Source organism: Cheilinus undulatus, linkage group 7 (genome assembly GCF_018320785.1).
Source record: "Cheilinus undulatus linkage group 7, ASM1832078v1, whole genome shotgun sequence".
NCBI classification, from domain to species: Eukaryota; Metazoa; Chordata; class Actinopteri; order Labriformes; family Labridae; genus Cheilinus; species Cheilinus undulatus.
In genome coordinates, this window is record NC_054871.1 from 41,832,772 (window position 1) to 41,858,116 (window position 25,345).

The window sequence follows — 25,345 nt, forward strand, 5'->3', positions numbered from 1 at the left end:
CTGAAGTGAAAAGAGGCCAAATATCAAAGCACGACATTAATCTGCAAAGAGGAACGAAGGCAGGCGGTGCTAGCTGTCAATGCTAGCCCCGCCCGTTATCAGGCTAACATCACACCCACTCTTCTTTGTGTTCTCTCATCTTTAGACTAGTTTCAACTATTCTAAATATAGATTTACGTTTCATCTACTGGGTAACTATTTCATACAATTTTTCCCTGTCCAATCAACCTTTTAGTCATTAATCCATTTTTGAATTTTGTCACAGAAGATACATGAAATAATACAAGACTAACTTGGGTCTGTCCAAAGAAAACTTCTTTTTCTTCTTTCTGCACTTGTACTGATTCCACACACAAGATTTCTAGAGTTATTCAGCAACATTTTTAGATATTGGTAGACAATTTAACCTTTGGGCTAGCCGTTTAATCCCATGATAATCTAAGCTCACTGCTGATAGTAAGAAAGCCAGCGAGTGTATTAACCAAAACTCTGAACTATTCCTTTGAAAGTTTCATTCAAAAGAGCCTTCGAATGTATTCATTCAAAAACTCATTTCCCAGGTCTGAATGTGGAAACAAATCTCTCCCCAGCTTCAGTCTATTGTGACAATCAGGATTTGCTTTCTTATCAGCTGTTCACTGAACTGAAAATTGATGCATATGGAAGTCTATTACAGGTAGAACAACACTTGCATGCGCATAAAAATATGGAAAATAGCTGAGAACATGACATTTTTAAACCTCTCTATTAAAAATCTGGCAGAATAATTCCAGCGAGCAACATCTCATTCTGTCAGTGAGATAATATCTCTTCCTTTTCTCTCCGTCATTTTAATTGAGCGCGCCGCCACAGCTCTGAAACACTGATCTCTTAATAAAATCTATTAATTTTCAGAAAAACAGACAGCTGACAGCAAAAGTGGTGGGGTGGCTGTTATTTTGGCCGAATAATTCATGAGTGTCTGAAGGAACCTGTCTGTATCCCTCATGTTTTAAGTTGGAAGTTTCTGAATAAAAGATTAGAATTGGTGGCATATTTTAGGAACCTGTACTCTCACAACCTATAAAGACTGTGTACAATATAATCATTGATGACAAGTTGGAACTCAAGAAACATGATAAAATGTTCTTCAAATACAAATGTAAAAGGAATATAATACTGAGTACTGAGATAATACAGCGAGGATGCAAATAAATGCTTGAAACTGAAAATATCATGTGACAACCGGAGTGATCTTTATGAGGAAAATGCGTGGATAGCTGGCTAATCAGTTAAATTTGGATACCAAATTAGGCAAAAGGTCGAGTTGGTGAGACTACTAATCTATTACTTTTATTTAAAAAAGGCCTGAAATGACAGCTAGAAGCCCTCATTCAACCACTGGAGACAACAGTGAAGAAGAGTCTAGATTAGACTCATTCTACCACTGGAGACAACAGTGAAGAAGAGTCTGGCTAAGACTCATTCAACCACTGGAGACAACAGTGAAGAAGAGTCTAGATTAGACTCATTCAACCACTGGAGACAACAGTGAAGAAGAGTCTAGATTAGACTCACTCTACCACTGGGGACAGCAGCAGAGAATATGCTGTCATATAGGAAATGGCCATTTGGTGGCTTTAGAGGGCAACAAGCCCGATGCATTCTGGATATTTTAATCTGTTGAATAAATAAGACATCAGCCTTTTGGGAAATTCCTCCGACCACTAAGCACCCACATCAAAGCCTTTTTCACATTTCCACTTATTATGGACATACTAGTTTTATGACAAGTCCCACAAATAAAGTGTTTAAACATGTTTTATTGTATGAAAGCTCCACCCTATCCTTTCCCCAGAATACCAATATGCTACCAGCCAAATTGCCATACTAGAGTCTTACTTACAGTAGTCCTTTAACAAATGGCTCACAGCTGCAATGCTCAGCTTATATCTATGGTCTATGTCTGAATGTAATCCTAAGTCATGGAATTTTACTACTTCAAGTATGAAAATAAATTCTTTCGACTGTGTGTGTGATTAAACAAGAATATAGTGGAGTGTGAAATTAAAGCTGAAGCTTCTTACCATGGTGGCAGTGAAGGGAATGTTGTCGATGAGAGATGAGGCCAGAGCTGAGACCCACATCACCAAGATAATGGCTATGGCCAGGCGCTGGTCTTCTGGCACTGCCTGAGAGGGGAGATAATAAGAGTGACAGATAACTGGAGCTTTCATTGCCACTCAGAGACGTTTACCCTCCCCTCACCCTCCTCAACCCATCACTGATTTACATCAAACACACCAATTATGTCCCTTCTTTGACACTGAACCTCTCGTCAGGGAGCACGGGCTAAGTGGATGAAGTCTGAATGTAAGGTAGGACCATAGGTGGTGGTGTTATCTCTCCTCTCTGCTGTTCACACAAAGAGAGGCCAATTCTCCACATGTGACAGGCATGATGTTCCCTGAACCCTCTTGATAGCCTCTTTTCTGTATGCGTGACCTGGTTAAAGGAGGCAATATCTCCTCCTTTCACATGCCGTTTACTTTTGTCAGGAGAGGAGGGACAAGCAATTGTACCCCACATGTAGCCCATTGTGTGTGGAGGCTGAGCAGGTCAGAACCTCTGAATACACAAAACCTGTCATGTGTGATTATTAGACTTTTGGAGGCTGCAGTCTCAACACGAGCTGACGTACCTATTACTGCTGCAATTCTCTACAGAGACACACCTCCCCCTGCATGAAGCCCACAGGCTGGAATATGGCTGAAAATTACCTCAGACCCCTTCTTCAACCGCTGACAGGTATCAGATGTAAACAAAGTAATTGGATTCAGAACCCGCAGAACAAAAGGATCAATATGCATGAAATGCAATATCACATCACCTGTGCCCAATTATCAATTAAGCCAGTTGCATGGAGCCCTGAGAGACGATTGTTCAGGTTGGGAATCCAAACAGAAAACTCACTTTTATAAGCAGTGCTGTCTGTTCTCCAATGTAGTCGATGAGCTGCAGCTGGGCTAAAGCCTGAAAATAAAGAGGAGAGGATTAATACAGAAAAATATCTGAGAACTAGTTACAGGTGGGACTGAACACAGAGAGAAAAGCAATTTAGTTTCGATTAAATGTCCTCTAAGCAGTCAGAGATAAATTAATTCTTGTTGTCGTTATTGATCTTTAGAAAAAAAAACCTTTATTCATATTCACATGGTGGACTGTTCGTTATGGGAAAACTATCTGACATCATCATGTTTGATATGCTGCAGAGGCTTTCCACAATCACAGATGCACTGACTGTACATATCAGGGCTTTAAATAACAATTTGGCTGATTTTGAATACCAATGTTCTTTTCTTTCCTTTTTTTGGTGTAAAATACCTCCAATACTGACATTTTCTCTCATGCCATTGTCTCTCATTTGAATATTTCATCTCTCAGGGATATGTATATGCTTTAAAAAGCACTTTAACACAGATAAAAGTGCTGTCTTTTTTTATAAACTTCAATTTCAGTCTGACTATCCCACATACAAGTGTGGACAGTAACTAATTACATTTTGTTAAATTGCTGTAACTGAGTAATGTTTTGGGTACCTTTTGAGTGTACATTTAAAATCACAACTTGAACTTCTACTTATGTAAGTTTTAACCAGCGTAACTGTACTTATACTTGAGTACAGTAGTTGTGTACTTTTTTCCACATTTAGCACTGATTTAACTTAGCTTTAGCAGCAGTTCTGGTGAAACCACACTACTTCAGAGCTTACAGCTACCTCTCTGACCTCTACAGCATGTTTCTTTGAATCCTCATGGACTTAAAACAAGAAGATCAGTGGTTCAAACACAACCTAAACAGATGTTAAGCTGTTATAATATGAGTTGCTGCAGCACAGCTGGGCTAAAAACAAAAGCTCTTGAGCCCAGCTGATATTAAAGCCAACAGAGATAATGTGCAGAGGGAAAACTTGTTTTATTCTGCTGTTACAGACAACCAGAGTTGGGGGTAACACGTTACAAAGTAATGCGTTAGAGTACTCAAATTACTTCTTTGTTGTAGCGAGTAACATAACGTGTTAGTTTTACAGTTCAAGTAATCCCGTTATTAGTTACATTTTCATAAAGGAAATCCGTCACTGTAAGGAATTTCCCCAATTTCCTTTCTCTTCCATGGCTTCAAAAAGAGAGAACAAAAGTAAGCTCCTTAAAGCATCTGCACATCTGCAGTGTTTGTCCTTCATTGTTTCCTGTAGGCACGTAGCACTGGCCAGCGGAGAGTAAAATTTCTTTGCTAATATGCACGCATCGCTAGCTTGTTGAGCCTGTGAGATAACAGAGAGGGCAGCATAAAACTGTGGAATTATCCCAGTTATGTTTGATTTTTGGATAAAAGGGACAAGAACAGCACCATGGTGAAACGTAAGTTTAAAAGCTCCACTTGTTTTCATTGAGTCAGCTGTTCAGCCATTCTAATTACACGCCGTTATTACACACAGTGTTTTAATGATTCTGTATGCTTCTGCTCAGCTTGTTGTCAGCTTTTAAGCATGTGAGCTGTAAAGGTTTTCCTGTCTGTTAGTGGTGTTATCAGGCTGCAGAGATACAGATTATGGGCTGTAAATTAGTTTGTAAATTGACATTAGAGTCTGCATATTTAAAGGCAGACGTGCGTTGCCATATGTCGTTTTTACAACCGACAAGTGGAACGATTAGCTAAAGGGATTTAATATTTAGTAACACAAAAGTACTGTAATGCGGTAGTTTTAGAAGTAGGTAATGCAGTAACTTAGCAAATTACTTTTTTCAGTATGTAACGCAGTAATCTAATGAGTTAGTTTTAAAAGTAACTTTATTCAACACTGCAGACAACAAACTTCAGGAGGAGAGAACCCACCTTTTACCCTATGACTGTGCTTCTCATTAATCACATGGACACACAGCGGTTGATGTCTGGCTTACTTAGCTGCTCTTTAGTGTCAGAGCAAAACATACATAAGACTTGACTCAGACTGAGCTGTGGTCCGTCACATATCACTTTAATATGCTAATGGAAGATCTGTTTATGTCTTGTGTGTAAACCAAAACACAACATGAGTGTCTAAACCGGTGTTGACGGTGTTGCAAAACACCATGCCATGGCATAAATGTTACTGGTGATAGTACTGATACCAGCTTACCGCTCAACACTAGCTCCCACCTCTTTTTTTTGGTCAACTACCTGGATGTAAACATAGTAAATAAAGTATAGCATCTTGTACAAGCATAGCAGTTTCACAGAAATGTTATACTGAAAGTTTAGATAAAAATATGTAAGCTTTGTCAGAGTAAAGTGGTCTATTAAGCAGAGCAATGCATACCAATATTAATCATAGACATGTGGATATTAACCGGCAAAAGCAGGTGGTGCTAACTCTGCAAACCAATATTGGATATTATTCACCAGCTGACAGTCTTATAAAGAGAGTTTGTTTTGTTTTGGGCTTCTTAAACTTAGTTTTCTGGATAGATTCAATGGTTAATGTAAATTTGAATTTCTATTTAACTGACAAGAAATTAGTTGGCAAGAAATATTGCCACAAAAATTAAGAAGAAAAGACTAGTTCTTTGTCTTTGCATGCCCTGAAATGCATCTAATCATAATACAAAGCATAGTGCTAAAACTAAAATGCCAGTGTGGCACAAAATTATTAATCAATGCATGTAGAATTAGGCAACAGAACTCATACACCCCGTCTGGCTGGTAGGATACTACGATAGGCTTTGTAGAGCAGTAAATCAAAGACTGACAGCATCTCTGTTGTTAGGTTTGTGCATTTTATTCCTTTCACTGTTGAGTTTATTCATGGATAATTCTTTGAAGGCGCTCACCTTTCCCACTCGTGTCTGCTCTTTTACTTCCTGCTGTTTTGTTTTCCCTCTTGTGAGATTGTGTTTATCCTCAAAACTTTCAAGCACTAATGTTGGCATAATATTTTCTCTAATGTTTCTTCCTTGTCTCTTTTTTAGGCCTTTCTGTTTTAAAGATGATTTTTCTGCTTGCTCCCCATGGTCCCTCCTAGTTACTGTAAACTCTTTCTAATTCTTTTTTAAGGATAAATGCCTCTGCCAGTCTGCTTCTTGTTATTTATTCCCTGTTTCTACTTCACCTGATAGAGCAGAGGGAAGCAACATTTCATTATTTCTTATTCCATCCTAACTTTGGGGATCATGTGTAAAAAAACAACTGCTTTGGATAAACACTAATGAACAAATTTCTCAGACAGTCAAAGATCTTATCCCTGATCCTGCTTTCATTTACTCCCTTGTGTAGATGTTTGTCCTGCTAAGCCCACATTCATCCAAGTCCTGGCTCTCTTTTTATTTGTGATAATTACCTCCTGTGATGAGTGGACACTCTGCAAGAGTTGTTGTTTGGCATCAGCTGTTTGATTGCACCATTGTTTGTGAAGTCCAAAATTTTTTGTGTGCAACTGGGAGAAAAAATAGCGTCTGAAATACCTCCATCAAAACGAAGAGGCCGGCAAAGAAGAGTAACGTTGGCCACTCCACCCGGTGCAAGATAATTTCGAAATCCTGAATGTCAGCCAGAACCAGAAGCCAGAGAGCACCTAGGATGGCAATCCAACCTGGGAGAGAGAGAGAGAGAGAGAAGAAACACAGTCTGACATTTCTCCTTACAGACAGAAAACACTCACATTCATAAAACAAGTTTAACGGTCTTATCCAGCAGACACTGAGCTCAGATTTATAACAAATGGAGAAATATCACACAAAACACAAGGGGATACTTTCCAGGCTCTTAAGTTTAAATCAAGTGTTCCATCTGCTCTCTTCATTGGATATTTGTGTTAAATCACAACCCTCACAAAGAACAACGACCTTTTTTAAATGCTACAGATGCTTCTGCTGCTACAATCTGCTCAGCAGTGAACACATGCCATCACTGTTATAATAAAAAGCACAAGAAAAGCTCTTTATTGGAAACAATAAATGAAGTATTTGGTCTGTCTTGGCAGAACATTAAATTCACCCTAATGTATTTTAGTCTGGAGAGCAGAAGTTGGCAGTGAAGTGGTCATATATTTACAATCAGGGTTTTAAGAGGAAAGAGTGCAAATTCACTTGGGGAGGATTTGATTAAACAGGTGAGCAGCAGTAATTACCTTAGCCGACTGATGGAAATTATGCAGAAGGAAGAGCAACAGAAGGACGCAAAAGGTGAGTGACAGAGATTGATTGGAAAACGACCAGACAAGAGGAGAGACTTTGAAGCAGGTGTGGACGTGTTTAAATGTTCAGAATCTGGTAGGGTGTTTGTGATTATCTCCAGTAGAGCTAAACTGGAAATACATAACTATTTTTTTTTTCGGGTTGGCTTTACTGTGCTTCATTGGTTAGCACTGTTGCTTTACTTCACGAGTCACCCTTAATGTACCGATATAAAACTAGCATTAGCATCCAAGAAATATGTATCTGGCAGTATTGTTAGCATAGTAACATGAACAATTTATCTGACTGTCTTCAACTGTTAGCCAGCTAACATCACTATAGGCAAGGATTTTGATTTTAATATTATTAGGATTAGGATCATAATATGCAACACTGTTAAACGGTAGGCCTAATGTTAGCTCAGTTGTCGAATGCTAATATTAGCAACTGTCTAACATTAGCAGATGTCTAACATTAGCAGATGTCTCACAATAGACGCTGGCTAACAGAAGTAGCCAATGGCTCAAAAAAGTGTTGCTTAGCTAGAAATCTTGACAATTCCCCTCCAGTTTAAACTTTTCCCATTAAAAAAGCCTAACCAATATAACCCTAACTTCATAACAGGCTACTTCAACTCATATGTGTCAGCTTGATATGACAAAAATAATGTTAGGCTTAAAATAGCCTAAAGTTGGCAGCTGGCTAGCGTTAGCAGCTGTGTAACATTAGCTAATGATAGTGTTGTAGTATTCGAGAATGGTCTTCTCAAGACCACATTTTGAATGTCTAGGTCATGTCTCAGTCTCGGACTTGCGCTGATCTGCTGTTCTCTGACTTCATCAACGTGATAATAAGGAGCAGCACTTGCTAAAAACAACGAATAGCTTCACCTGCAAAAACTCGGACATCAGTCCATCTTATTTCTAGTCAGAAATACCTCTGAACACTTACTTTAGGCCTCATTCACCTGACAAATCTAGTAAACATCTCATTTTCAGATATTTAAAATAATTCCGGACTTGTCAGTGGCTTTTAAATACATACTAGGTTTTCTTTTTTTCAAGAAGAAAGTCGAACAAATTCGTTAAGATTTGAGATTTTTGCATGTTGTGCTTTGAAAGAGTTGCAGACACCTTTTTTTATCTGTCAGATTTATTTAAAAGAAAACTAAAATTAAAGAGGGTGCTCTTTAACTTGAACTACCTCATCATGGTTTTTTAGACGTGATTTTTATGGTCTTGGTGTCTTCTCGGTCTCGGCTTGTCTTTGTCGCGGTCTTGACTTGGTCTCGACCCCCAAAAGTCTTAGTCTTGTCTTGGTCTCGGTGCACTCCAGTCTGGGGCAAGTCTTGGTCTCGAATAAAACACTAGCTAATGACACAAAAAAATAAATGTTGCTTACCTAGATTTCTTGCCAATTCCCCTCAGATTTGAACTTTTCCACTTAAAAAGCCTAACTGATATAACCCTAACTTCATAACAGGCTTCAACTCATTTATCAGCTTGATATGATATGTAGTCATATTAACCACTTTGGTGAGAAATATATGAGGATTTCTCAGTCAATAGGAAGTGCTGTAGTGTCAGATGTATTCAAACATTAAAGTGAAAAGAAATTTGTGTCTGACAGTATTGTTAGCACAGCAACAGGAACAATTTCTCTGACTATAACTGTTAGCCAGCCAGCTTCACCATAGGCAGGGATTTTGAGCCTTTATTATCATAATATGTAACACTTTTAAACTGAGGGCCTATTGTTATTTCAGGAGTTTTTAAATGCTAATGTTAGCAGCTAGCTAACGTTTGCAGCTGGCTAACATTCGCTAATGACTCAACAAATTTGTTGCTTACCTAGAAATCTTGCCAGATTCTCCTCCAGTTTTAACCTTTCCCCTTTATATAGATGAACCAATATAACCCTAACTATATAACAGGCTACAAGCAGCTTGATACGATATGCAGTCACATTTCACTGGAAAGTCAAAATGTGATTTGATTCAAATGTTTTTAGTTAAGCACAAATGCTTATATCCTTCAGAATGAAGTGTTTCAATAAAAAGTATAACAGTAGAATGAAAACTTGTGAAACTAAAACAAGTAAAATTAAATATTAAAGTAGTTTGAGAGTCTGCACCCAAAAAAGATTCTTATTTATCCTGTACTTAGCAAGCAGTCATAACTTTAGTGAAAAAAAAGGCTTACACAAATAAACAAGCAGATTTCTACCTATCAAAGTTGCACCAACTCAAGCGAAAAACACGGGTCATACAGCTAAAGTCTGGAATCTGCGGCCCTGAAACTGCTGCATGCTAGCCTACAGATTACTATTACTATTGGGGGAATATGCCTGGTATCCAGATTGCCAGTCCACCCCTGGCAGCAGGTGCTAAAAACAGACCTGGTACGTATCTCGAAGAGAGAGGAGCCGGGCTTCTGGAGCACAGTGGAGATGGACAGAAGTGTACACAGTGGGACTTAAAAGTCTGACTAAAAACAGAGCAATTTGCTCTGCAGTGCGAGCAGATTGCAGTGGAGAGTATGTGGAAATTGGAGGGAAGAACATTTTGTAAAACTCTGTAACGTGTACATAGCTGACATAAAATGTGGTTGAAGATAAAGGAATTAGGAAAGCATTTTGGCAAGTTGTAATTTCCATTAGAAGTCTGCTGAAATAATTTCAAACTTCATATTAACATTAAGCAGTAAAAATGGTTGTAAAATCAAGGATAACTCCAAAAAAGAACTATTTACCATGACAAGGTCTTGTTAATCTTTCGACTAACAAAAGCAACTAAAGAAAAATACGACTCCATGCATTGATATTTCCTCAGCCTGCATCATGTATAAGCAGTAAATTAAAAGCTCAGTGAAAGCTCTCCAATTAAAAGAAGCATTTAGGTAGGTCTGAGTGGTTTATGAAAGACTCATTCATCAAACAAAAAGACAACACTGCTGAGGAAAAATATGCAGTGAAAAATGTCTTGCAGCAGTTCCTATAAGATAGAGAATAAAGTGAATGTTCTGTGCATCAAGGCCAAAGCCAAAAGATGAAGTGATATGTGCTCTGACTCGTGTATCTGGTGTTCTCTGAAGCTTCGTCAGATAAGAAAACCTCACTGTTTGAAGTGTACTTTTGTCCTGCCTGGAATTTAAATGTTGGAATTTAACAAAGGTCTCAAAATATGAATGAACAGTTAAACTTATTTGTGAAACTTTAAGAAATATCTCCTTAGTGTTTCGATATTTAATGTTTTCTTTCCTATTTTCAGGTTTACAGCTTTGAGATTACATCCAGATCACTCTGACTACTCTCCTGATTTTTGTACAGGGATCAATAAAGTTTCACCCAAACCTCAGCTGTAACATGCACACACATAGATGCATTAGAGGGATCAAATAACCAGGCAATAATCAGACTGGAATTAAATCTTACTGTGCAGAGTTAATGCATTTTTAATGAGGCTTAATTCATAAAACAGGAGTGAATGGATAGACCCTGCTGGCTGCAGTAGTCAGTGACCTGCATGCATTAATGAGGGCCGTGTTTGGACAGACGCCTGTCCCTCCACAGGGACAGAAAACATGCTGCAGCAGGGTCATTCCCATTTCATAAATGTCACACAGAGGTAACCTGAGCAGCCGCTGTAATTAACTGAGCATGTTTGGTGGCTGAGCGGCCTCGGCAGCACAGAGAGAGATGACAGGGGGTGTATGAAAACGGCTTTCTTCATTTAGGGATAGTGTTAGTATTAATGAGGCAGTGTTAAGGTCACCCACAGTGCATGAATAAGAGACATCACAGTAAGAGAGTCACACTGACGGGATATAATCCTCAACCTGAACCTGAAGTCAAGATATGCTGACAGGATGACAGTACGCAGAGACTTGAAATCATGGTTACATCAGCTGTGACCGGTGACTCCCAGTCATATTTGTACAGGTGTAAACACATTATGGTGCCTTCAAATGAAAACTTGTTCACCATCTTTACACAAACGGACCATTTGAGTGTCCCCCGTGTTATGATATTCACAACATCGTACATCAGATTTATTGTCCAGTGTTAAATAACTGCATAATTTGTATCATGCAACAGAGTTAATGTTCTGGGACTTATTGCCCTTTATTAATTAGAGTATTTGCACTGTTAAGTCCATTGAATAGGCTTAATTTTTCAGGCTGTAAATAATTGAGGTAATTAAGTCACATAAATTGTAATGAGAGTCCAGTTCAGACTGATGATTCACAGCAAGAAAGGATGAAATTCCTGACCGTTTGTGACGAGCAGCGCTGCAACATTCTCAAACCCTACCAGTTCACACCAAAATTGATGGAGGTTTCCATAGCAACGACTCATATGATCACTCGTTCTAAAGAGATCTCTTAAATTACTGCAAAATAGGGGTGCAGGTAGCCTAGAGATAACGTCACGCCCATAGGTGGAAAAAGTACACAACAATTGCAATCAAGTAAAAGTACAGCATCTTTCATCTTAAAATAAATAATAATAAATATAATTAAAAACTTTTTTTCAAAGTACAGTTTAAAGTTTCTCATTGCTGCTATTGAATGCTTTGTTGATAATTACAGTAAGGTGGCTTTGCACAGCTTTCAAATTGGTCCTGACCCCTTTGACACAACATTAAGTCAATTGTATTTGCTCTTATGGGTACAGGCTGCAACTTGTGTGTAACTAAATGTGATTTCAGCCTGTCTTGCTGAGAAAGCCTTCAAAAAGAGATTTTAAAATGCTTTTATTACCATGCTGTGCCAATTCAACAATGAAACTACAGTGCATCCAGAAAGTATTCAGACCACCTTCACTTCTATCAAGTGTGTAATGTTGCAGCCTGATGCTACAGTCGTTTAAATTCCTTTTTTTCCCCCTCATCAATTTACATTCAGTACAAAATCATGACAAAGTGAAAACAGAATTTATGAAATTGCAAATTTATGAAAAAAAAACAAAACAAAACTGAAACATCACATTGGCATACGTATTCAGACCCTTTGCAAGAACACTTGCCATTTTTCTCTTATTTCCCTTAATCTTTGCTGAGATGTTTCTACACCTTGATTGGAGTCTACCTGTGTTAAAATCAAATTGATTGGACAGCCAGTTGGACAGTCCTCTCCTCAGTGCAAAACACATGAAAGCCCACTCAGAGTTTGCAAAAAACTCCACACAAACTGTGTCCCATCTCCACACAGGATCTGTGGAGCTCAGTCAGAATGGCTGTTGTTTGTTTGGTCACCTCTCTTCCTAAGGGCTGGCTCAGACTTCACGATTTAAAGTAAAAGTTCATTTCTATAGTTTTCAGCCCTGCGCACAAAATATGATGTGCAATTAAAATGTTCAATATCGCAGTAGAGCTACTTGAAAAGTAAAAAATGCATTTCAGTCAGGAACACTCTGATAATAAACATTTTACAATTTTATTACAAAGCAGATAAACAGTTTTCCTTGGCTGAGAAGGCTCTGCTCAACACATGCTCCAGGGAGGGCATCGTTTTAAACCCCCATTTGGATGGTACATTTAGGACAAAGCATAATGTATACAATAACATTAGTTCAAAAACAATGAATCCACAGTAGCACGAATCTGAATATGAGGGTGCAACAAGCTTTATGCTATAAAGGAGGAGGCTGAGGTGGAGGAGGTAAAGCTTTGCCAGCAGCAGCAGCAGCGTGGTGCATCAGCATTAATGCAAGCAGGGGTTAGTGAGAAGCAGGTCATAATTAAATACACCACTGTGTTGAGAGGAAGAGCTGTGATTGGCTGTCGGAACTGGGAGGCGATTATTGGGATCAGCTGGCCGTCAGCTGATCAAGGCTGGGTGTATAACTGTCCTGCATGAACTAACGCTGAGCTTAATAAGTTTAATTAACCACAGGTGGACTGCAGTAAAGGTGCAGAAACATCTCAGCAACAACCAAGAGAAATGGAAGAAACCTGAGCTAAATTTCAAGTGTTTTTGCAAAGGGTCTGAATACTTGTGTCAACATAACATGTCAGTTTTTTATTTTAATTAGTTTGCAAAAAAAACATTTTTTTGCTTTTACCTTGTGATGATTGGGTACGGAGTGCAGACTGATGAGAATAAAAATGTTATTTTTATGTAGCATCAGGCTGCTACATAGGAACATTAAAAAAGTAAATGGGTTAAATACTCTACAATACATAAAGAATCCTTTAGTGCTAAAATGTTCCAACCTGAAGAACATGAATAGATGTACTGCATTCTAAATGCAGCTCTGTATCCATGTAATTTGTTGGTTGCCTGTGCTAGTCAGCCCATTATTTGAGCTGATTTTAATGCAGGCACACAGGAAGCGGAGTCTCATAATTACATGACAGAACCTATAACCACAGAGGGGTCCATGTAAGGCAGTAAAGTAATGAGATTACTTACCGAGATCCAGATGAATGCTGGGAACGAAGGAGTTGACAAAGAACATGAAGATCACGACGCCAAGGACAGACACACACTTCACCAAGAGCACCTTGTCAGTTATTTTGTGCTGTGGAGGAGAAACACATATATTCTTTTATCCTACAGCCCACCACATTTCTCTTAAGTGGAGTTTTTCAAAGACTAGGCCAACTTCATTATTGTGATAACATCAATGCAGCACAGTCGCATGAGTGACAAATCCGTCTGAGGTGAAGGATGAAAGCTTACCTTCTTTTTCAGCTCTTGAATGTTTTGTTCCCAGTTCTTATCCTCTTGAGAAATTTGTCTGTCGGGCACACAAAAACACTTTAATCACATATTAATTTTATTTTTTCTAAGTGATAAAGAGAAAACAACATTTTGGTATACACAAGCCAGTCTCTAAAGACTTTGAAATCGTATGATGAAATGATGCAAATTGTGCCTGTAAACACAGAACTGAAAGTTTCTAGGTATTTATTTAGTGGTGTTTCTGGTGCAGCTGTGTTTCTTACTGGTATGAAATTGTGTGGGCTATAACTGCAATGCTTGTTCAAAAACATGTTCAAGAAGCAGACATAAGAAAAAAAATCTTTTTTATGATTCCCTCTTGTTTTCATGCAGATATATCTGGCTTTAAAAATGCCTGCTTCAAAGCTTTCCATGCCATACATGAAGGAGAAGGTTTTTGACACAAGTTTAAAGCAAAAGTTTATTTCTGACCATTTTTAGCCCTGTACAGAAATATGACCTGCAATTAAAATGTTCAGTATTACAACCATGTTTTTTGAAATTTTGCCATTTTATTGAAAGATGGATAACCAGTTTTACTTGGTAGAGAAGGCTCTACTCAACACATGTTCCCTGGGTTAGTCTAGCAGCATGATTTGACTTCCCAGGGAGCACATAGCTAGAAACCTCCATTTGGATGGATACATTTATGACAAAGCATAACGTATACATTGAAATTAGTTTAAAATCAATTAATCCACAGTAGCACGAATCTGAATAAGACGGTGCATCAAGCTTTATGCTATGAAAGAGGAGGCTGAGGTGGAGGAGGTGAAGCTTTGCCAGCAGCAGCAGTTTGGTGCATCAGCATTAATGCAAGCAGGGATTAGTGAGAAGTACGCCATGTTTAAATACTCAGGTGTGTTGAAAGAAAGAGCTGTGACTGGCTGTGAGAGCTGGGAGGCGATAATTGGGATCAGCTGACTGTCAGCTGATCACTGGGCGTATGCCTGCCGTGTCCTGAAGGAACTAACACTAAGCTTAATACAGTGGATGTTTAAGAGCTAAAACTCACAGCTTCCATCTGCTTCTCTTTATTTTTAATTAGGGCTGTCAGCATTAATTATTCAGTTTTCCTAATGACATGAATCACATGTTATTTTGTCCTTTAAACAACTATAGAGTGCAACTGAGTGCAAACAGAACAGCGGCCAGAAGAAAGTTTTAGGTAAGATAAAAGTTTTGGGTGTGCTGGCTCCATAATCTTTTTGTAATGTAAATATTGCTAGGACACAGGGCTGCAAAGCTAAACACAAGACAGGATACAAAGACTGTTGATTTATCCTTTTTGGCTGCCAAAAGGATGATTTTGTCCAACTGTATAATTTGTAAGCTAAAATGTTACTCAACAGAAACAGTAGTGCTTGGGTTTTTCAGTATCCTTGGCATGGAGTGAACGGCAGAAAGGTTAAACTTATTTGAAATCAGGTGCATCTCAGCATCATGAATATCAACATAAATCAAACACATCAAATAAAATCAAATGAAACCTGTGTCAGCTCAGTACGGGATAACTGGAACTTTTAATGATGAAATAATTATTTAGCAAAGTGGTAGTAGAGGCACTCTGTTCTCTCTATATCTTTTTTTTTTTTTTTTTTTTGCTTGTTTTCTTGTTGTTGTTATCAGTCATGGTAGTATCAAATTTGTGTAACTCGTGTTTCATTAAGGGCTGTCAGAAGATTACAATTTTAAACTGTGATTATTCTCAGAATTTCTGGAGTTAATCATAATTAATTGCACCCTTTCTGTCATATTAGCTAGCATGCTAACAGTACAAAATGTCTCCAAATGGGTGTTCATTGAGGGTGTGACGTTTCAACACTCAGTTCTCGGATAGTTTTGAGTGTGCATTAGTACACTGTATTTGAGTACACTGTACTTCCTATTGTGAATGCACTTTGTGCATAACCTGGCACGCCAGATGGATTTGTTTCACACATCCATCTGGGAAACCTTCAATACTAAAGGTCTGGGAAAGGGCAGAGGATTTGAAAAAAACTCAGAGGGTGATTGGATGAACGTTCTGTCTGTCACATCTTTACGGGCCAATAAGAGCAACAAAACACCTGACGTAGCCGCTATCGAGGTGCGCGTGTGCAGCTACCGAGGAATAACACGAACCATAGCGACTGTAGACATGACGACTTTTGTCATTTTTGAAAAGAAAACAACTCACTGCTGTTCTTTGTTCTTCTTTTAATGAAGAAATGTCAAGTTCTGATAAAACTGGCGCTTTAGCAGCATCCACGCTAAGCTCTTCTGCCTCTTGTTGCTGCTTGCTTACATCACGACTCCGACATAGAGTTGAGACATGTCAAGACTGATTTGCACAAATACAGGTGCCTTACAACATTTTGTTTCCAAAAGATAGTTAAAATAAACTCAACTACATTTGAATTTATAGAGGAACAATGTAATAAAAATAGAGATTTTTTTTTCTGCCATTTCTTTTTGTACCAACTAGACCTTCATCATGACCTGACTTATATTAATAATAATGATAATAATAACAATAATAGTTTTTTGTATGAACATGTGGTCCTGTTAGATGTGTTGAACCATCCTCAACAGTAACAGCTGTTTTGTGTGTTTTCAGAGTTTATTCTAACCTTTGGAAGGTTTTCATCATCTTGCGGAGCAGATTTTCCAGGTTGAGGACTTTTTGCATCAGAAGACATTTCACAGCTGTCTCCTCTCGGCTGGCGGGGTTAATGCGTTGAGCCGTCTGCCTCCAAACCAGGATCTCATGCTTGAGTTCTAGAGGAAAGACAGAGGACAAACAGAGCAGGAGAGAAAGCCACCTGTTTAGAGCATGTCAAACACACAGACAGCACAGTCAGTACAGTAGTAATACTCAGTATGAAGCATAGGGGATATTGTTGATAGCAGCTTCAACAGTGGGGGCTCATAGAGAGGATATAAAGATGTTTTCGGTCAATATACCAAGAGCCCCTATAGAGGGGATAATGCAGCTAGGCGATGGGTGCATTGACCAGCTGAGGAACAGCCGATGTGGAAGCGGAGATGCAGCCTGAGGGAGCTGGATGCCTGTGTAGACATCAGCAGGTGCCATCCTTTCACAGAAAGGTTGCTAGGTGACCTTAATAAGATCTAACTGGCAGAATGAAAAAAAAATATTCCTGTAAGCGAATCTACACAATTACCAGACGTGGCGGGGGCTTTGGAGCTGGTTTAGCTGCGTGCACTGCGAGGTCGGCCAGGTTGGCAGGAGAAGCGGGAACTCCACAGGGTGGGATTTACTGATGGGCTATCAGCTCTGCATCGAGCGGCTGCGGCAGTGATCGACAGCAGCTCTGCACAGTCACTCTCCCTCACATTCTGAATGCGAGCAGTGTTGACGTCTGGGGATCTGTTTTAATGATCCCCTGCTGAGGTTCTCCCACAGGGGGAGGGCCATGTTGGATTGTGGGTAAACACTGATAAGAGAGTACTGTGTTCCTGCGAGAAATGCAAACAATTCCATAAAAATATTCCTGTTTTATTAGCTTGCCCATTATTTACAGACCCACAGTCTTGTATGCTAAAGGCCTCAACAGGAGATAGATTTTAGGATGGAGGGCAGTTAGCACCAAAAGTAAACACACCTAGGGGTTTACATGCTATTAAAGAAATCTTACACTACCTCAGGAAAATAACTAGGCAGTGTTAAATTGAGCCAAACTGATATGGGATTTTGGATAGTGATATTTATACAGTTTAAAATGGGAAATGTTCCCCAGCACCTTCTATGAGTTTGTCGACTGTGCGCTGCATTCATAGTGATATCACAACATGCACTCAGACGCCTGCTTTCCTAAAGAAAATTGCTTGATTACATATTTATCATTTACATCGTCAGCCTCTGATACAGTGCAGGCTTAAGTGTTAATTGGCTAGTTTTCATGTAACATCTAGCCAGTCAGAATGTGTTTTATGAAGGAGATTTGTGGAGACTGTGCAGAGTGAAAATAAAGCACACAATTTGCAGTGAAACCAAAGTAGTGCACCTTTTGATTTACCAACTCTATTGATTATTAGTCAAATAAAATGACAAATATTGACCTTGATAATGGGTGAGGTTGAGAATCAGTCGACCCCTAATGAAAAATAGTACAGTTTTGACCTGAGACAGCAGAAATGTGACATATCATAGACACTGGACAACGCAAGTAAAGTTTAAAAGAGTTTCATTGACTTATTTTTCTGCAACCCACTTTTGGATCCCGGCCCACCAGTCGAGAATCACTGGGCTAGACCGTCCCCTCTTTCTTCCAACATGATGATTGGTTTGACACATCCTACTGTCAAGTCAAAGAACATATCTGTGGCTCTGTAATCCCCAATCTAACACAGTGACTATCGAAACTGATAAAAGATCCTGTAGTCTGATCTCAGTATTAGCTTTCCACTGCATTTGATTTTTTTTTAGTTGGCATGAAAATTTTATTTTGACCTTGTCTCTGACTGGTTCTGTCTCAGCCTGACCTCTTTTGCATACATGGATTTTTTATTACCTTGATTATTTTTTTCTAAGTCATATTTTTGAAATTCAATTTTGTGCCTCATCAGTTGTACTCTTGTTTTCTTTTTGCTTTTAAACAGACTGTTTTATTCAGACTGTTTCTAACAAAAAGAGACACTTTGTCCATGTTGATGTATTGTTGATGGTTATGATGCATTGGTCAAACTCTAATAAATAGCCTGAGGCTAGATGACCAGCCTGTGCTGCTCTTGTACAGGAGGACTGAAGCCTCTGTTTTCTTTTTTTTCCACAAGTCAATAGCAGCAGCTGAATACAAGTGGAGGGGTTTTCTGAGATGAGCTTTGTAGTGTCTGGGTGAATCATCAGCCTCCTGGGAGAGCCAAGGAAGAATGGAGAAAAGGTAAAAGTTTTCCACCACGATACCTGATTTTAGATTTAGCCTCACCATGACCTAATTGATTAAATTCATTTTTAAATGTATTAGTGGCCCTAACTTACACAAACAGTAAACATAATAATAAAATAATACATCATGTCATTATTTATATCATAACTACATAGAGATCTGCCCCTTTATTAACTAGCCTTTTATAATACAGGGTTTTATCATCTGAGAACAGGGGTCATCTGGTGAATATAGCTTGAATGCATTTCATTGAAAATCACCTGGGATGGAGGTGGTGGTGAAGGGGGTCTTCATTAGAAGGCTATATACATCAAATATGGATGTCAGAGGTCATACTGCACAGTTAATTAAGTTTCATTGAGGTCACTGCAGCACCCTAGAAGGTGAGTAGCACTTGTAGGGGGGATATGTGCGCTGGTGTTCTAGGGGGATTTATGGACTCCATAATATAAGCCAAAAGCAATCATATCTGATTTTTCGATTGTGCTGCATCCACCTCAAACCTGCAATTTACATTTCATCTCCATGACAACTTGATAACTCCTTGCACAACGCCACTCTCCATCATTGCAGCATAGAAAATGATTTGGGGGAACAGCCGTGAGTTAGAGGAAAAATTCTTCACTCACCAACTATTTCAATGGACTCTTTGTTGTAGAGTTTTTTGTTCCAGTAGAGCATCCGCAGGAAAGGAAATGAGGTGAGAAGGACGAGGCAGATCCCGAGGAACATGTAGCCTGTGAAACTGGCAAAATCAATCCCCTGCAAGACAAAGAATAATAATGTCTGAGAAAACAAAGTCTTATGAGATGAAGAGGCAGACTGTTATCAGATATTAGCTTCAGTGAATAGACAGGAGGGAGGAGAAACTCCAGATTGTATGCTGTGGTGATCTGTACATTACTGACATTAAGTAATGCAGTCCAGTAAGAAAACCCCAACTGACAAAATTTTAACTGAACTGTCCTTTATCAGAGACAAAGGACCAAGGTACAAATAATGTTTGCTCTAGGAACTATATTACAAGTGATTAAGAAGCTTCAGCTACTTTTTGTCTTAGTGATTTAAGGTTCCTACCATACAAAAAGGATCATATCAAATAAAGCCACAACTTTTCAGTGCTGGATTTCATTCTCAGCATAAATACATACAATAGCAGTACCATTACCAGTACCATTACAACCCAGCTCTAAAAAGTTGGGGCACTGTGTAAAATGTAAATAAAAAACAAATACAATAAATTGCAAATCACATAAAACCATATCAGTTGAAACTAGGGATGCACGATAGTTGATTTTTGACAATATCCAACATGCCGATACTTACATACTGATATTTGAATGTAGTTCAGTCAGGAACACTTCCTTTGACTTTCAAGGCAGCACATGGCTAGAAACCTCCATATTTATAGATACATTTATGATCATGTAAACTGAATACAATAAAATTGGTTCAAAAGAAATTGATCAATAGCAGCATGAATCTGAATATGAGGGTGCAACAAGCTTTATGCTGTAACGGAGGAGGCTGGGGTGGAGGAGGTGAAACGTGGCCAGCAGCAGCAGCATGGAGCACCAGCATTAATGCAAGCAGGGATTAGTGAGAAGTACGTCATATTCAAATTCACTGCTGTGTTGAAAGAAGGAGCTGTGATTGGCTTTGGGAGCTGGAAGGCGATAATTAGGATCAGCTACTCACAGCTGGGCGTATGACTACCATATCCTGCATGAACTAACCTTAGGCTTCATTTTAGACATAAAAATTAAATCCTTGAAACACACAAATATACAAATTTTAGCCTTTAAACACACTTTAAAGCAGGGGTGTCAAACTCAAGGCCCAGGGGCCAAATCCGGTCTGTGGTACAGTTATGTCCAGCCCACCAGATCACATGATATTTTTTATTAGAGCTGGCCCACCAGTATGAGGTCTGCAGATTTCCTCCAGTATAAAAATGTAAACTAAACCTAGATGATTTATAACATCCTTGCTAAGTCATAGAAATCAGGAAAGGGAAACAGTCAAATTAATTTGATAAAAAGTCAGGAACATAGGAGAAATTTGTGTTTTCTTTGTATTTTCAATTTTGCATCTCACAGTTATGACTTTATGGTTTTGACTTTTTATTTCATATTTTAACCTTTACATCTCATAACTTTTACTTTTTATCTCATTTTTTACCTTTTAGATTCAACATTTTAAATCAAATCCTAGTTTGACCTTTTAAAGTCATGATTTGACTAGCTCATGTTTTAACCTTTTTCAACTCCTAATTTTAACTTTTATCTCATTTTTTACCTTTAAAACTCATGATTTTTAACATTGTTTCATATTTTGACTTTTAAAACTCATGAATTTGAAATATAATCTCATATTTTGATATTTTAAACTCACAATTTCAATATTTAACTCACATTTTGATTGTTAAATATCATGATTTTGAATGTTATCTCAGTTTTGCTGACCATTTCAACTCCTAACTTTGACTTTTAGCGCATTTTTTTCCCCTTTAAAACTCATGATTTTGACATTTACATCATATTTTGACTTAAAAATCACGGTTTCAGTATTCTATCTCATACTTTGCCTTTTAAAAACATTATTTTGACTTTAAATATCATGTTTTTACTTTTAAATCTTGACTTTTTATCTCATATCTGGAGTTTTTAACTCATCACGTTTACCTTTTAATCTCAAAATCATTTAGGTCTACAGTCAATGGTTAAATGTTGACCCCATTAGGCACTCAGGTTAGACCCAAATTCAGAACCCAGCCTCTGCTGTGATTGAGTTTGACACCCCTGCTTTAAAGGGTAACGAATGATGATGAATAAAGAGAATGACTTCAGCAGAAGTAGGTCTGTGGACCAGCCTAAAACTCCACCAATTGTTTGTTTGTAAGGCCAATACTTACAGCTGATATAGGCACATTTTTATAGCCATAGTTTTAGTTATAAATATCAGCAGAAAGATTCAAATCTGCCATTAGCAATATAAGCTTTTTTCTGACGATACCGATATCCTGCTGATAATATCATGCATCCCTAATCAAAACTGTCCCGACTCCCATTTTGCCATTTCACAATAAATATTAGCTTGTTTTGATGACAACAACATATCTCATAAAAGTAGGAACGGGGGCAAGAAAAGGCTGGAAAAGTAAGTGGTACTAATGAAAAACAGCTGGAGGAGCATTTTGTAACTAATTATGTTAATGGGCACCAGGTCAGTAACATGGCTGGGTATAAACAGACCATTTTAGAGAGGCAGAGTCCCTCAGAAGAAAAGACAGGCCAAGGTTATCCAGTCTCCAAAACCTAAAGACTTTGAATATCCCACCATCTACAGTAGGTTACATAACGTCATCAAAAAAAAATCCAGAAAATCTAGAAAAATCTCTGAATGCAAAGGACAAAAAGCCAATACTGGATATTCATTATCTTCTGGCCCTCAGGTGTACTGTAGTGGAAATCACTGCACAGGCTCAGGAACACTTCCAGAAATCATCATCTGTCAACCCAGTTTGTCATGTCGTCCACAAATGACAGTTAAAGCTGAATCATGCAGAGAAGAAGCCGTATGTGAACGAGATCCAGAAACCCGACTGTCTTCATTGGGATAAAGCTCATTTAAAATGGACCAAGGCCAAGTGGAAAACTGTTCTGTGGTCAGATGAATCAAAATACAACAGACTCATTATCAGCACACAGTTCAAGAGCCTGCATCTGTGACGGTTTGGGGTTGCATTAGTGCCTACAGCATGGGCAGTTTACACATCTGGAAAGGCTCTATCAAAGCTGAAATTTAGAAAGAGGTTTTAGAGCAACAAATGCTGCCATCCAGACCACATCTCTTTCAGGAGAGGCCTTGTATATTTCAACAATACAATGCTAAACCACCTACTGTATCCATCACAACAGCATGGCTTCACAGTAGAAGAGTCTGGAGCTGGTCTGCCGGAAGTCCAGACCTTTCACCAGTATGAAACATCTGGAGTATCATTAAACAAAAAATGCGGCAAAGAAGACCCAGGACTGTTGAGCAGCTAACCTACATCAGACAAGAATGGGACAATTCCTCCTCTGCAAACTCCTCTCCCAAAACTCTAGCGACTGGTCTCCTCAATTCTCAGACATAGAACTGTTGCTGCGGGTAAATTAAATAGAGCTAATATTTCTGAGATTCTGTTCTTATTTTACCTCTTTACCCCACTTCAACATTTTTGGACTAGGGGTTGTACATGCATACATTGATATAGTTGTTGACCTGTTTATGATAACCTATGTATTGATATTCATGGACTGTAGCTTTGGCCATTAGACTGATTGTTGACCCACTGAAGCAACAGTAAGTACGGCTCAAGAAGATCAGCCCATTTAAGTGTATCACTGTAGGACAGCTTTCTATTAGAATAACTGGAGGAGTCCAGATGGGCCAGAATTTTCTAATGTGAACTGACTGCAAGCTACTTTTAGCTGACTTTTTGCCACCAGCTGAGCTACGGCCAAAAAACACGACACAACAAACAGAAAAATGTTCTATTGCAAGTGGGAATGTTTTGTAGCTGAATAAAAATGCATGCACATGTAGGTTTAGGTGTGACCACTACTCTACATACTTAATACACCATTATAAAAACCTGAGTTTTAAGATGGATAGCGGTATTATATTAAGTGGTAATATAAAAAAATAAAAGTTTCTATCAAAGAACAGCCAAAGGAAAGGGATAAGGACGCTTAAGATTTCACGATTGCACATAAAGGGACACTGATAATAGCACCCTGAAGGTTTTACATGTCCTCCAAGGTGCTGCTTGAAATGGAGCACATCTTACTTGCTGCATGAGTAAAAAGACCACAGCCCTTCGGCTGAAGCTGTCCTCATAATAGAAGGCTAATCTTACCCAGAGAACAAGATTCTATCAGATACACCTTTGGAAATGTGCAAAATTATAACAGGTTCAAGGTGAGATACATGATCATATTAGAAATATGATGACATTCTGTTGCCCTTTCTCTTTCTGCCACAGTAGAAAAATCAAATACATGATTGCACACAATGAGTGGTCACATCAGGTTTTAAGACAAAGACCAGTAGCCTCTAAATAAAGTCTAAGACTTACTTTATAATGTGTAATAATGGTAGATTTTTACTTTCTTCATTTCTTATACTTCAACATAGCAGCATAGAAAAAGTAACAAAACAGGTTAACAGTGACCTCTACAGGACATGCCTTTTTTCAACTTGCTACAGAAGTCTATTTGAAGGAGTGGAGGGCAGGCAGAATAAAAACTGCTGCAAGATGAAGATAAAGATATTCTTGGACACGACCTGAAAGCTCTGAAACACCAGATATCAAGTATTCAATCAAGTCTGAGTGTGCAAAAGATCTTAAACATATCATCAAGTCTGCACTAGATTTAATACAAAGAGCCCTTTCATGTTACACAATTCTATCACGATGTCGTCTCATTGCCTCACTCGTACTGCACGGCTCTGCTTTATTCATGCCTCCACAGAGACCTGCTCTCTCAGTCTGCGGTGACCCTCGGGGTAGCCTGGTGGGTTGAGGACAGCTGCTCATGCTCAAACAAGCCTGGTAAAAATGAAAACTTGAGCCTCTCCGAGATAGAATTCATGGCTCTGATAGGATTCGGACATAAAAGAGAGAAAAATATCACAGATTACAGAGGATGTAATCTAGGACTTTCTGACTCGTGATTTGTTAATCAAATTGGATTTGGCTGTTTGATAAAAAGACTTTCCTGTATTCATTGTCAGTTTAGCCCAGTGCCAAGCTCCAGTAAAAACCTGAATGAGTCTTGTGTTTTGATCTGTGAGTAGGAATGAATGAAGAAATTTAGTCAACTCATGCACCTTTGGCTGCAATCACAGCACTAAGTCTATACGGATAGGTCTCAATCAGGCTCAAACATCTGGACACTGCAACTTTGCCCTATTCTTCCTTACAAAACTGCTCAAGCTCTGTCAGGTTGCACAAGTCTGGGGCATGAACAGCCCTTGTCCGGTCCAGCCAAAAATTCCCTATTAGGTTGAGATCTGGGCTTTGACTTGGCCACTCCAGAACATTTGCACACCAAAAAGCTCCCGTGTCAGGCTTTTGTTAGCATTTAAAACAGTAACATTTCGAGCCTACATGCTCCTCTTCAGACTAGACTTCACAAGTCTGTGCCCTAAAACCTCTAAATAATTTTCAGTACTGATAGTCTTTTCCAGATGTGTAAACTCCCCATGCCATGGGCACTAATGCAACCCGTACCATCAGAGATGCAGGCTTTTCAACAGTGTGCTCCTCTTTAGTTCACACGGTGTCCATGGTTTCCCAAAAGAGTTTCAAATTTGATGCATCTGGCCACAGAACAGTTTTTCATTTTGCCTCAATCCATTTTTAATGAGCCTTGGCCCAGTGGTGTCTCTGGATTTTGTTCACATGCAACCACTGTTCCCAAAGTGGGCCATGCCACACCCAGTTGGACTGGGTGTCATGATAGGGGTGCGTTGTGTGGTGCTGACAACT

The 25,345-nt window shown here is 38.8% G+C and overlaps 1 protein-coding gene across 1 annotated transcript in view; it reads right to left on the bottom strand.

Annotated features, from left to right (window-relative positions):
• oca2 (oculocutaneous albinism II) overlaps positions 1-25,345 on the bottom strand; it is a 115,238-nt gene that overhangs the window by 27,769 nt on the left and 62,124 nt on the right. Inside the window, exons 14-20 of the mRNA XM_041792041.1 lie at positions 19,437-19,569; positions 16,528-16,675; positions 13,874-13,931; positions 13,604-13,712; positions 6,480-6,607; positions 2,953-3,012; positions 2,067-2,171 (exon numbers count right to left, since the gene is read on the bottom strand). Coding sequence (XP_041647975.1) covers positions 2,067-2,171; positions 2,953-3,012; positions 6,480-6,607; positions 13,604-13,712; positions 13,874-13,931; positions 16,528-16,675; positions 19,437-19,569 — 741 coding nt within the window. The remainder of the gene's footprint in view (positions 1-2,066; positions 2,172-2,952; positions 3,013-6,479; positions 6,608-13,603; positions 13,713-13,873; positions 13,932-16,527; positions 16,676-19,436; positions 19,570-25,345) is intronic.